At 44.8% G+C, this 14338-nt stretch overlaps 1 protein-coding gene across 1 annotated transcript; it reads left to right on the top strand.

Annotated features, from left to right (window-relative positions):
- Positions 1-536: 536 nt before the first annotated feature.
- On the top strand, positions 537-12720 carry LOC121538418 (ATPase family AAA domain-containing protein 3-like). Its single transcript, XM_041846395.2, has 16 exons — positions 537-859; positions 1546-1622; positions 2202-2303; positions 2471-2530; positions 2680-2749; positions 3190-3355; positions 3674-3743; positions 3880-4035; positions 9376-9432; positions 9590-9715; positions 9976-10100; positions 10343-10394; positions 10485-10555; positions 10743-10910; positions 11089-11197; positions 11314-12720. Exons 1-16 carry the CDS (start codon positions 673-675, stop codon positions 12607-12609), a joined length of 2892 nt encoding a protein of 963 aa, XP_041702329.2. The 5' UTR covers positions 537-672; the 3' UTR covers positions 12610-12720.
- The last annotated feature ends 1618 nt before the right edge of the window (positions 12721-14338 follow it).

Genomic DNA, 14338 nt, shown 5'->3' on the forward strand with positions numbered 1-14338 from the left:
CCTGGTGTGCTCATTTAGAAGACGTCGATGGCTGGATCATCGACGGCGATTTCTTCCTGAGTCTTCTTCTCTTCTTGGCTTCTTCAGTCTAGTCGTCCAGTCGCTGAAGATAAAGGGAGGCTGAGTGAGGGGATGTGTCCCCTTTTATAGGGGCACCTGTGCTCCCATTGGCTGCAGGTGTGTGCATAAATTTGCTTCAGGCTGTTCTGCCTTAGGGCAGAGGGTAAACCACTAGGAGCAGAGCTCCCCTATGGGGCGGAGCTCCACGATATAGAACATAGGTATGTTCTATTATGCTTACTGCTTTTTACCGGCATCCTTTTTAAGTTGCGCGTTTTCCCTAATCTATTCAAAAAGTGATATGCGCAATGGTAACTCTTGTCTACAACAGGCAGTCCAGGTAATTTGGAAAGGGATCCGCAGCATTCGATGCTCTCGAACAGGAGAGAACCTCGTCGTTGTAGTAACCAATAAGGATGGAGTATTTGATATATAGTCCTGCCCACCACACGTCGCGCTTGCGTGGTAGAGTCTACCCGACACACATGGAGCAATAGTGGTGGCGAGGGAGGTGTGTATATGGTCCCGTGTAGAAAAGTGGCGATAGAAGAAACTGGACCCTTCAGGCCGGTGCAGCACGAGGAGCAAGAATACGACTTCATTTGAGTTACCATGTCGTGGCTCTTCGGCTGGGGAAGGGGGTCCAGCAAACCACCGACAGATGAAGCAGAGACGCCTGGAGGAAAAGGGGGATCTTCGGATAAATCGTTCGGAGAGAAGCCCAAGGACAAATGGAGTAACTTCGACCCGACTGGGCTTGAACGAGCGGCAAAATCTGCGAGGGAACTTGACAGATCACGTTCGTACAATAGTTATCACATTGTCATGTCATTTCTTAAACCTTATTGTTCTTGTCTAAAGTTACCTAGTTGTTTTGTGTGCAGATTGTATTGTGTGAGTTCAACAGTACGATGTCGTTGCAGATTATGAGCAATTAAACTTTCTGACAACTGCAACAAAATATCAATTGAACATGAATCAACTGTAGAAAGTATGTAATGAACTGGACTCGACTGTATCAACAAAGACTGTCTGCAACAGGCTTTGGTGGGCGTGTCAGTGATTGAAAGAACAAAGTGTTCTTCATGGGGATGTTTTCTGTCCTGCCACTTGTTCAAGATCACATTCCCGTTCGATGTTTGCTTGCAAGAGAGCATGTGACCTGCATAGACTAATGGCCTGCTGTTGCATATATGGAGTTATATATTTAGCCATGAACGTCAGTTTGGCGCATGCGCCTGTATGGCACCATACTGTCCTCCTGTATACATTAACCCCCCACCCGCTGGCGAGACTAGTGTACTTTTGAGGAACAGAGGTCCAAAGCGCGAGCCTCATGACAGTGAAAGTGGTATCGTTTGTGAGTTAATGGCAAGTAATGTTAAATAATTATTCCTGTTCCCCAAATGAACAACTACACTCATAGTATCAAGTGACCAATTGACATCGAAGTGTCTTAATTGTGTTTCCACCCCAACTCTATAGGCCATGCGAAAGAGGCACTTGATCTGGCTCGCATGCAGGAGCAGTCGGTACAGCTGGAGCATCAGAGTAAAGTGAAGGTGAGTCACTTTCAAATGTCTGGTTATTAGGTTTACCCATTAAAATGTTGGGAGCATAAAAAGTGTGATTTTATTTACCTCTACTGCTACAAACATTTGTGGGTGTGCATTAGCTCATGCTTTTTACATTTACATTTACATTTTAGTCATTTAGCAGACGCTCTTATCCAGAGCGACTTACAGTTAGTGAGTGCATACATTTTTCATACTGGCCCCCCGTGGGAATCGAACCCACAACCCTGGCGTTACAAGCGCCATGCTCTGCCTTCTACCTAGCTGCAGCATTTTGTGCAATAGAAAGAAACAGGTGTTATCCACTATTGCCTTATGATCTTCCCTGTCCTAGACATTCCAGTACTGTCACCTGCTTTTCAAAACGGGAACACATGGTTTCTCATTTCGATATATTCATCCACTCTGTCTCTCAATTCTCCCTTGACTTTTAACTTGAGGTCCATAAACTTGGCATCTATGATGCTCCGAATAATGAGATTAGGGTTTAAGTATAATGGTTGTCTGTCCTACAAACCTACTACCTATTCCTCTCTGAAAACATGCTTTAATCCCATTCACCAACAGGAATATGAAGCAGCCTTGGAGCAGCTGAAGGGGGAACAGATCCGTCTCCAGGCAGAGGAAAGGCGGAAAACACTTACAGAGGAGACCAAGCAAAATCAAGCGGTATGGGAGTGATGTTATTTACCAGTCAAGTGTGAATCAATCTAGTGTTACGCTAAGTATGTTGTTATGGGGATAATGTACATTATTTGTCTTTATTGTATTGCATCCTTAATGTTGGATCATGCTTCAAATTGTGCTAAGGTGTTTTCTGTCTTTATTTCCTCTAGAGGGCACAGTATCAAGACAAACTTGCCAGACAGAGATATGACGATCAACTCAGGCAACAGGTAAGCACTTTGTTCTGATTTCTGTGGAATATCAGCCATAGCTATGGAGAACACAAAAAGAAACCGGAGTGGGACCCATGCTGATAGAAAAAGGACAAGAATGAGAAATATGGCTAAGTGTATGTTCCGCATGTGTTTTGTATTTGCAGCAAGCCCTCAACGAGGAGAACTTGCGCAAGCAAGAGGAATCAGTAACAAAGCAGGAGGCTATGCGAAAAGGTGCAGGAAAATTCCCCATGTGATTGTGACACACAGGAGAAGGTTTACTAAGCATTTGCACCTGTTCTTCATAAAGGAAAATGAAACATGAAGAATAGTAAACTGAGACCGTTTCATGTTTTTGTCATTGTTTACAGCAGCGTTAGGCAACCCTGTTCCTGAAGTGCCGCAGGTACTTCCGGATTTTGTTCCAACTAGGCATCACACCTGACCAACTGAGCTAATTGATCAGTTCAACACACCTGGCCTTCCGGGTCAGTAAATCAAAAACATGAAGTGCCTGTGGTTGCCTACTCCTGGTTTACAGTATATCTGTAGTTCTCTTCTGACAGAAACTGGTGCAAATGCTTTGTAAATCAGTCCCACAGTATGTTTACTAATAGCAGACTCAGTCAAAAACATATTTTGAACTTACTTTAGTTCCACTCTCTCCTACCTAGCCACTATTGAACATGAAATGGCTTTGCGGCACAAGAACGAATTGCTTCGTGTGGAGGCGGAGTCTGCAGCTCGTGCCAAGGTAGAGCGGGAGAATGCGGACCTCATCCGTGAACAGATCCGCCTTAAAGCAGCCGAACACAGGCAGACGGTCTTGGAGTCCATCAGGTAAGATGGGAAGGGTCAAAAGGGTTCTAAACTCTACAGCAGTGCGTACCATTATTGGGTCGGGACCCACTGGCGGGTTGCACTTGCAGTTACTTTTTAGAGGGTCACAGCTTGAGACTGGGCTGTGGAAGACAATCAATTGTAAAGAGCTTTATACATTCCAGTTCTTATCACATCTCTCATCTCATATTATGCAATGCATTTAATTTGATCAGCCAGTATTCTGCTATGTTTGGATAAGAACCCAAGAATGCTGTGAATGTTTGGTGGTCATAATGGGAGCAGTCACTGTAATAATGATGTTTTTGTTTCTGTCAGGACTGCAGGAGCAGTGTTCGGGGAAGGGTTCCATGCCTTTGTGTCCGATTGGGATAAACTCACTGCCACGGTAAAAAGTATCCCCCTTACTACCAATCTGCTATCACACTTTCACCCTACAACCTGCGATATAGCTTGAATTTCACATTGTGGTTGCTTACCATATCTGAGTAATTGACACACACTGTTTGGTGAATGCCCTGCAGGTGGCTGGGTTCACACTGCTGGCGGTGGGGGTGTATTCAGCACGGAACGCCACCGGGGTGATTGGGCGCTACATCGAGGCTCGTCTGGGAAAGCCTTCGCTGGTCCGAGAGACCTCCAGAATCACTGTTAGCGAGGCCATCAAACACCCTATTAAGGTAACTAAAGAAGAGATAAAATAGTTCCCTTTAAGGACATAACAAATTGATATGGGATATTCGTTGTCCCTGCTCTTTGAAGTACACTGAACAAAAATATAAACGCAACATGCAACAATTTTAAAGATTTTACGGAGTTACAGTTCATATAAGGAAATCATTCAATTGAAATAAATGAATTAGGCCCTATGGATTTCACATGACTGGGAATACAGATATGCAACTGTTGGTCACAGATACCTTTAAAAAAAAGGTAGGGGCGTGGATCAGAAAACCAGTTAGTATCTGGTGTGACCACCATTTGCCTCATGTACTGCAACACATCTCTTTTGCAGAGAGTTGATCAGGCTGTTGATTGTGGCCTGTGGAATGTTGTCCCACTCTTCAATGGCTGTGCGAAGTTGTGGGATATTGGCGGGAACTGGAAAACGCTGTCGTACACGTTGATCCAGAGCATCCCAAACATGCTCAATGGGTGACATGTCTCGTGAGTATGCAGGCCATGGAAGAACTGGGACGTTTTCAGCTTCCAGGAATTGTGTACAGATTCTTGCGACATGGGGCCGTGCATTATCATGCTGAAACATGAGGTGATGGCGGCGAATGAATGGCACGACAATGGGCTTCAGGATCTCGTCACGGTATCTCTGTGCATTGAAATTGCTATCGATAAAATGTAATTGTGTTTGTTGTCTGTAGCTTATGCCTGCCCATACCATAACCCCACTGCCACCATGGGGCACTCTGTTCACAACGTTGACATCAGCAAACCGCTCGCCCACACAACTGCCATCTGCCCGGTACATTTGAAACCGGGATTCATCCGTAAAGAGCACACTTCTCCAGCGTGCCAGTGGCCATCGAAGGTGAGCATTTTCCCACTGAAGTCGGTTACGACGCCAAACTGCAGTCTGATCAAGACCCTGGTGAGGACAATGGGGACACAGATGAGTTTCCCTGAGACGGTTTCTGACAGTTTGTGCAGAAATTATTCAATTGTGCAAACCCACAGGTTTATCAGCTGTCCGGGTGGCTGGTCTCAGACGATCCCGCAGGTGAAGAAGCCGGATGTGGAGGTCATTGGCTGGCGTGGTTACACGTGGTCTGCGGTTGTGAGGCCGGTTGGACATACTGCCAAATTCTCTAAAATGATGTTGGAGGTGGCTTATGGTAGATAAATTAACATAAAATGATCTGGCAACAGCTCTGGTGGACATTCCTGCAGTCAGCATGCGAATTGCACTCTCCCTCAAAACTTGAGACATCTGTGGCATTGTGTTGTGTGACAAAACTGCACATTTTAGAGTGGCTTTTTATTGTCCCCAGCACAAGATGCACCTGTGTAATGATCATGCTGTTTAATCCGCTTCTTGATATGCCACACCTGTCAGGTGGATGGATTATCTTGGCAAAGGAGAAATGCTCACTAACACACCCCAACCAGAAGCCATTGATTACAGGCAACATCCGCACTGAGCTAAAGGGTAGAGCTGCCGCTTTCAAGGAGTGGGACTCTAACCCGGACGCTTATAAGAAATCCCGCTATGCCCTCCGACGAACCATCAAAGAGTTAATACAGGACTAGGATTGAATCGTACTACACCGGCTCTGACGCTCGTCGGATGTGGCAGGGCTTGAAAACTATTACAGACTACAAAGGGAAGCACAGCCGCGAGCTGCCCAGTGACACGAGCCTACCAGACGAGCTAAACCACTTCTATGCTCGCTTCGAGGCAAGCAACACTGAAGCATGCATGAGAGCACAAGCTGTTCTGGATGACTATGTGATCACGCTCTCCGTAGCCGATGTAAGACTTTTAAGCAGGTCAACATTCACAAGGTCGCAGGGCCAGACGGATTACCAGGACGTGTACTCCGAGCATATGCTGACCAACTGGCAAGTGTCTTCACCAACATTTTCAACATGCCCCTGACTGAGTCTGTAATACCAACATGTTTCAAGCAGATCACCATAGTCCCCGTGCCCAAGGACAATAAGATAACCTGTCTAAATGACTACCGACCCATAGCACTGACGTCTGTAGCCATGAAGTGCTTTGAAAGGCTGGTCAAGGCTCACATCAACACCATTATCCCAGAAACCCTAGACCCACTCCAATTTGCATACCGCACTGCTCTTTCCCACCTGGACAAGAGGAACACCTACGTGAGAATGCTATTCATTGACTACAGCTCAGCGTTCAACACCATAGTGCCCTCAAAGCTCATCACTAAACTAAGGATCCTGGGACTAAACACCTCCTTCTGCAACTGGATCCTGGACTTCCTGACGGGCCGCCCCCAGGTGGTAAGGGTAGGTAACAACACATCTGCCATGCTGATCCTCAGCACGGGGGCCCCTCAGGGGTGCGTGCTCAGTCCCCTCCTGTACTCCCTGTTCACCCATGACTGCATGGCCAGGCACGACTCCAACACCATCATTAAGTTTGCCGACGACACAACAGTGGTAGGCCTGATCACCGACAACGATGAGACAGCCTATAGGGGAGGAGGGTCAGAGACCTGGCCGTGTGGTGCCAGGATAACAACCTCTCCCTCAACGTGACCAAGACAAAGGAGATGATTGTGGACTACAGGAAAAAAAAGAGGACTGAGCACGCCCCCATTCTCATCGACAGGGCTGTAGTGGAACAGGTTGAGAGCTTCAAGTTCCTTGGTGTCCACATCACCAACGAACTATCATGGTCCAAACACACCAAGACAGTTGTGAAGAGGGCACGACAAAGCCTATTCCCCCTCAAGAGACTGAAAAGATTTGGCATGGGTCCTCAGATCCTCAAAAAGTTCTACAGCTGCACCATCGAGAGCATCCTGACTGGTTGAATCACCGTCTGGTATGGCAACTGCTCGGCCTCCGACCGCAAGGCACTACAGAGGGTAGTGTGTACGGCCCAGTACATCACTGGGGCCAAGCTTCCAGCCATCCAGGACCTCTATACCAGGCGGTGTCAGAGGAAGGCCCTCAAAATTGTCAAAGACTCCAGCTACCCTAGTCATAGACTGTTCTCTCTGCTACCACACGGCAAGCGGTACCGGAGCGCCAAATCTAGGTCCAAAAGGCTTCTCAACAGCTTCTACCCCCAAGCCATAAGACTCCTAAACAGCTAATCATGGCTACCCGGACTATTTGCACCCCCACCCCATCTTTTTACGCTGCTGGTACTTAATTATTTATGCATAGTCACTTTAACTCTACCCACATGTACATATTACCTCAACTAGCCGGTGCCCCCGCACATTGACTCTGCACCCGTACCCCCCTGTATATAACCCCCCTATATATAGCCTCCCTACTGTTATTTTATTTTACTTCTGCTCTTTTATTCTCAACACTTTTTTGTTGTTGTTATTTAATTTTACTTTTTTATTAAGAAATAAATGCATTGTTGGTTAAGGGCTGTAAGTAAGCATTCCACGGTAATGTCTACACCTGTTGTATTCGGCGCATGTGGCAAATAAAATGTGATTTGATTTAACAGGGATGTAAACAAATGTGCACAACATTTGAGAGAAATAACCTTTTGTGCGTATGGAACATTTCTGGGATCTTTATTTCAGTCATGAAACATGGGACCAACACTTTACATGTTGCGTTTCTATTTTTGTTCAGTGTAGTATAAAATTATGCCCATTTATACAGTGCATTCAGAAAGTATTCAGACCCCTTGACTTTTTCCACATTTTGTTATGTTACAGCCTTATTCTAAAATTAATTAAATTACTTTTTTTCCTCATCAATCTACACATGATACCCCATAATGACAAAGCAAAAACAGGTTTTTAGAGTTTCAGTGCGAACAGAAATACCTTATTTACATAAGTATTCAGATCCTTTGCTATGAGACTCGAAATTAAGCTCAGGTACATCCTGTTTCCATTGATAATCCTTGATGTTTCTACAACTTGATTGGAGTCCACCTGTGGTAATTCAATTGATTGGACATGATTTGGAAAGGCACACCTGTCTATATAAGGTCCCACAATTGACAGTACATTTCAGAGCAAAAACCAAGCCATGAGGTCGAAGGAATTGTCCGTAGAGCTCCGAGACAGGATTGTGTCGAGGCACAGATCTAGGGAAGGGTACCAAAACATTTCTGCAGCATTGAAGGTCTCCAAGAACACTTTTACCTCCATTATTCTAAAATGGAAGAAGTTTAGAACCACCAAGACTCTTCCTAGAGCTGGCCGCCCGGCCAAACTGAGCAATCGGGGGAGAAGGGCCTCGGTCAGGGAGGTGACCAAGAACCCGATGGTCACTCTGCCAGAGCTCCAGAGTTCTCTGTGGAGATGGGCGAACCTTCCAGAAGGACAACCATCTCTGCAGCACTCCACCAATCAGGCCTTTATGGTAGAGTGGCCAGATGGAAGCCGCTCCTCAGTAAAAGGCACATGACAGCCCGCTTGGAGTTTGCCAAAACGCACCTAAAGGACACTCAGACCATGAGAAACAAGATTCTCTGGTCTGATGAAACCAAGATTGAACTCTTTGGCCTGAATGTCAAGCCTCACGTCTGGAGGAAATCTGGCACCATCCCTACGGTGAAGCATGGTGGAGGCAGCATCATGCTGTGGGGATGTTTTTCAGCAGCAGGGACTGTGAGACTATTCAGGATTGAGGGAAAGATGAACGAAGCATAGTACAGAGAGATCCTTGATGAAAACCTGCTCCAGAGCGCTCAGGACCTCAGACTGGGGCGAAGGTTCACCTTCCAACAGGACAACAACCCTAAGCACACAGCCAAGACAATGCAGGAGTGGCTTCGGGACAAGTCTCTGAATGTCCTTGAGTGGCCCAGCCGGAGCCCGGACTTAAACCCGATCGAACATCTCTGTAGAGACCTGAAAATAGCTGTGCAGCGACGCTCCCCATCCAACCTGACAGAGCTTGAGAGGATCTGCCAAGAAGAATGGGAGAAACTCCCCAAATACAGGTGTGCCAAGCTTGTAGCGTAATACCCAAGAAGACTCGAGGCTGTAATTGCTGCCAAAGGTGCTTCAACAAAGTACTGAGTAAAGGGTCTGAATTGTTATGTAAATGTAATATTTCAGTTATTTATTTTTAATAAATTAGCAAACATTTCTAAAAACCTGTTTTTGCTTTTTCATTATGGGGTATTGTGTGTAGATTGATGAGGGTAAAAACAATTTAATCAATTTTAGAATAAGGCTGTAAGGTAACAAAATGTGGAAAAAGTCAAGGGGTTTGAATACTTTCCGGATGCATTGTAGGTCGAAAATCATAATGACTGTATTATAACACATGTATGAAGTGTTTTACTGTATGTATGTGAACTCTGAGCTCTTTTCTACCTTCAGACAACGAAGCGTCTGAGAAGTAGACCACAGGATGCTCTGGAGGGAGTAGTTCTTAGTGTAAGTACACAGTGTACAAACAGTAAGGATTCTTTACAATGCAACAAAAGCAGATATCCCTACACACACTGATGTCACTGCTAAAGTTAGTTGATCCCTCCAAAGTTGACATTTCTCCTGCCCTCTCCCTCTTTCCTCCCCTCTCTCTGTTGTGTAGCCATCCCTGGAGGAGCGTGTGAGGGACATTGCCATCGCGACTCGTAACACTCGACAGAATAAGGGGCTCTATAGAAACATCCTTATGTATGGACCCCCTGGTACTGGCAAGACCCTTTTTGCCAAGGTATTACATGGCATGCGCTATACCTGTTAGTATAGTTTAACATGTACTTTACTAGAATAAGGAAAGCATTTCAAAATTGTTAATTGTATTGGTTAGGTGCAGGATGACGAAACTGAAAACAATTATTTACTATTAACTTTACACCAACGTGTATATTACAGTCATCACAAGAGCTGTCCATTGTCAACAAGGTCACACTTAGCCAATAGGTGCTCCATCCACTATTCTACTGAATGATGGTCTGTTACGTTGCCCTGCAGAAACTGGCCCTCCATTCTGGGATGGATTACGCCATCATGACAGGTGGAGATGTAGCCCCCATGGGCCGTGACGGCGTGACGGCCATGCACAAGGTCTTTGACTGGGCCAGCACAAGCCGGCGCGGGTAGGACATTCATTCACTGTGTTGTGTTAAATGTCCAAAGTTAAATGTACAGATCCTCGTTGGCACAAATCTTATGGGTGTTTGTCAAATCAGAGCCATATATAAAGATCCATCTATATCTCTACGTGTGTGTCAGATTCATATGACGATTGTGGGTCAATAGTACAACATTGGGAGCTGTTTTCTAATAAAACCATTAGAATTGCTAATCTCTTTCTCTTCATTTGCCTCAACTTCTGTAGCCTCCTGCTTTTTGTAGATGAAGCAGATGCATTCCTACGCAAGAGATCCACAGTGAGTCCAGTAACAGAACTAAGAGCACGTTCTGTTTTCAAGAGTCAACATGTCGGCTATTTTGATCACGTCAATGACTTTGTGTTGCAGGAGACAATCAGTGAGGACCTCAGATCCACCCTTAACGCATTCCTTTATCGCACTGGAGAGCAGAGCAACAAGTTGGTAGCAACCTAAATAAAAAATATATTCATTTTAAGTGATTATACACTGGCAAGTTACCATAGTGATTTTTTCCTAAATTCACCTCTGCTTATATTATTTGAGTTTTGAGAAAGCGCATGAAAAGGTTGACGTAACTAAAAAGATCATGGACATGTGTTTGAATAATCCCATCTCTCTCCCCAGGTTTATGCTAGTGTTGGCCAGTAACCAGCCTGAGCAGTTTGACTGGGCCATCAATGACCGTATTGATGAGATTGTAAACTTTGCCTTGCCTGGTCTGGAGGAGAGGGAGAGACTGGTGCGCCTGTACTTTGACAGATTTGTACTGGAGCCCGCCACATTAGGGAGACAGTGAGTACACCATTCTCCGCTTGTACTACAATGCAAGTGGCATAATGATTCGGGTAATGTCTACAAACGTGCAACGTAATATTTATTAGCTAGATGTATTTTTTGACTAAGGATTGCTCTGACGAAACAATACAGTGTGTTGAGTTTGTTTATTTCACTAACCTATATCCCCCTGCAGGAGAATGAAGTTGACCCAGTTTGACTATGGCCAGAAGTGTTCGGACATTGCTATTCGTGCAGAGGGCATGTCGGGCCGTGAGATCTCTAAACTGGGTGTGGCCTGGCAGGTTAGTACATGTGACCTGTCCAGTTAAGCTTCCAAACCATTTAGTTGGTTTAGTTTTCTTTAGACAGTACAGCAAACGGGACACAGGATAACGTTCAATCCCTGTTTTCCTGTCAGGCTGCAGCATACTCCTCAGAAGACGGCGTCTTGACGGAAGCTATGATCGATGCGCGCGTTGACGACGCTGTCCGTCAGCACGCGCAAAAAATGGACTGGCTCCACATGGAAGGGGGTGCGGAAAGTGCAGGTAAGCATGGGGTGGTGGTGCCAAAGGAGGCGGCAGCAGCGAGTGTAATAGGATTCACAGCGGTGCAAGAGGCTGTACCACAGTTCCTGGATTCAGTCCCCACCATCCAAGCGGTGCTCCCTGTCATGGAGGCCATCATCTCCAGCGCTCAGGCCGCAGCGGAAGCTGAGCCAGTGAAGGTTGAAGAGGCAGCTGCCATTATTGAGGAGGCAGTTACTCTAGTTAAGGAGGCAGAGGCTGCTACCCCCATTGTCACTGAGACTATTGCAGAATTTACAGCACTCAAGGAGGCAGAAGTGGTGGAGGCTCCTGTGGAAACTGCTACTGCTATCCCATTGATGCAGGAGGTAGAGATAATCAAGGATGTGCCAGAAAAGGCTATAGCATCTCTTGTTCCAGAGACTGTAGCAGTGCCTAAGGTAAAGGTCTATGTGACAGCAGAGGTGTCTGCACCCAAGGAGGCAGAAGCAGAGGTACTTGTAGACACAGCCCCTATCATTAAAGAAGAACCAACTCAAACTAAAACCAACCAAGAGTTGGATGCCGCTGAAGCAGTCAAAGAGTCAGAAGCCATTGCAGTAGAGTCGGAGGCCACAGCAGCCACTGTTGCCAAGGAGACCGAGGCCACAGCAGTTCCCGTTGCCCAGGAGACCGATGCTGCAGCAACCCCCGGTGGCGCGGAGACAGAAGCCGCAGCAACCCTTGTTGTCACGGAGACCGATGCCGCACCCGTTGTCGTGGAAACAGAGGCAGCAGCAACCCCCATTGTCATGAAGACCGAGGTCGCCGCAACCCCGATTGCCACAGAGACCTCTGATTCTGATTCTGAAACTGAGGCTGCAACAACTCTCGTTGCCCCGGAGACTGAGACCGCAGCAACCCATGTAACCAAGGAGACAGAGGCCACAGTAACCCCTGTGGCCCAGAACACAGAGGTCACTACAGCAAAGGTTGACACAGAAACTGCAGCTGAGGTCCCTGCAACTGTTTTGGCCAAGGAATCTGAGGTGACTGAAACTGCAGCTGCCAAGAAAGCAGTGGACCCTGAAATCCCTGTCACTCCCGAGTCAGATCCTAGTAAAGTTGAAACACCTCAAGCAAAGGACCAGGAAGGTGATGACCCAACCAAACCAAAAGACCCTCATAAAAATAAAAATAAATGGTGAAGCTACTGAAACACTTTGGTAGGGAGCAATTAGGTTAAATATTTTGAAGCACAAATATGTACTGTACTGAATGATGGGTGTTTTGTCATGTGATTAAATGGCTAATGATTATTCTGTCTCAATGGTGTCTTATTACACTTGTCTATTGAACTATTTGTTTTTCAAAATTGCATGTCTTTATTTTTCAATTAAAGCGCTTTGAGATTGTAATGAAAAGCGCTATAAAAGTTTAATCAATTATTACTTAGTTTTCAAGTAGGATTTCCAAGTGCTTAAGTATATGAGAAATGTAATAGGTTAAAGGGGTGACCGATTGTCTGGAAGATTGGAAACAATAAGAAAATGGCAACAGATAAGACTTTAGGCCTGTATATATCTCAATAGCAAATGAACTAGGTTGGTTGAGCACCATGTTACATCTATCCCTCTTAACATGTCTGAGGAAATATTGGGGAAGATACAGTAGTCCAGTCTTTCCCTTAAATTATTTTCCAGGTGAGGCGCAAAGGCTCACAAAGCAACATCCAGGCCTTTTAGTCTTTGCAAGTGCAAAATGAAAAAATTAAAGGAACAGGTGCCTATAAGGTAATAATATAAAACCACACAGCCTAGTCTCATTGACTAGACGTAACATAGTAAAAGCCAATCTGGGACACTCAAATTAGTATGATATGTTACATTTGGTATGGTTACATAAGACAGATGCAACTGCTTAGCATAGCTAACCCTAACCTTAACCCTTTAAGCTAACCCTTTAACCTAACTCCTAAACTTAACGCGTAGCTAACGTTCGCCACCTAGCCAGAATTCTTAACATATCATACGTTTTGAAAATGTGTAACATATTGTAAGTTTTGCAAATTGGTACCACATTGTACATTTAGCAAATTCGGACATATAATATGAATTGTAATTCGTAACATATCATACAAAATGAGTGATGAACATCCACAAATTAATACATAGCATATGAAACATAACATCATACTAAATGAAGTGTCTCCGATTTACATACAGAATAATACAAAATGCTCCTAGACCAGGTTGAACCACAGAGGAAATAAAAGCTACAGATTGAACCTCAACTTGCAAAGTATTTACATTCATCAACATCGAACTGATAATTTGGTAGACCATGATGTCCCTAATACCTGCATATAAAATAAAGATAGGATGAGAGGATTGACCACCGACTGATTACAAATCTAATGCATATACACATTTCAATGTGTAACAGTTAAATAGTATGTAACAATGTGTAACTACACTGTAATTACACTGTACCTGCCTATGTAACCACAACGTTTAAATACCTAGATATTATGGATGCTTATGGGAAAGTGGGGCTGATCTTTTAGTAAAATTATGGACAAAATTGTCATTATTCCTAGATTGTGGATAAAGGGATAGTGCGATATTTTGGCAATCAATACCTTTTTTTACTAACCCATGAATTGCTAGCTGTTTCTGGAGCATGCTAACTAGTTTCTGGAGCATGCTAGCTGTTCCTGTAGATGTCCAGTCATTGCGCTAACACTAGTTAGCAATGGCTCCAGAAACTACCTTCAACTTCCTTCAAACTGCACAGAGACATATTTTGCACAGATTAATTAAACCACAATTAGGACTACTGCATGTGGATGGCATATACTCAAAACTTAAATTGCCCTGAACAGTTGATTTACATTCCATATTTCCTGTTTAAAAAAATAACCCTTCACAAATACAA

Source organism: Coregonus clupeaformis, chromosome 24 (assembly GCF_020615455.1).
Source record: "Coregonus clupeaformis isolate EN_2021a chromosome 24, ASM2061545v1, whole genome shotgun sequence".
Lineage (NCBI taxonomy): Eukaryota > Metazoa > Chordata > Actinopteri > Salmoniformes > Salmonidae > Coregonus > Coregonus clupeaformis.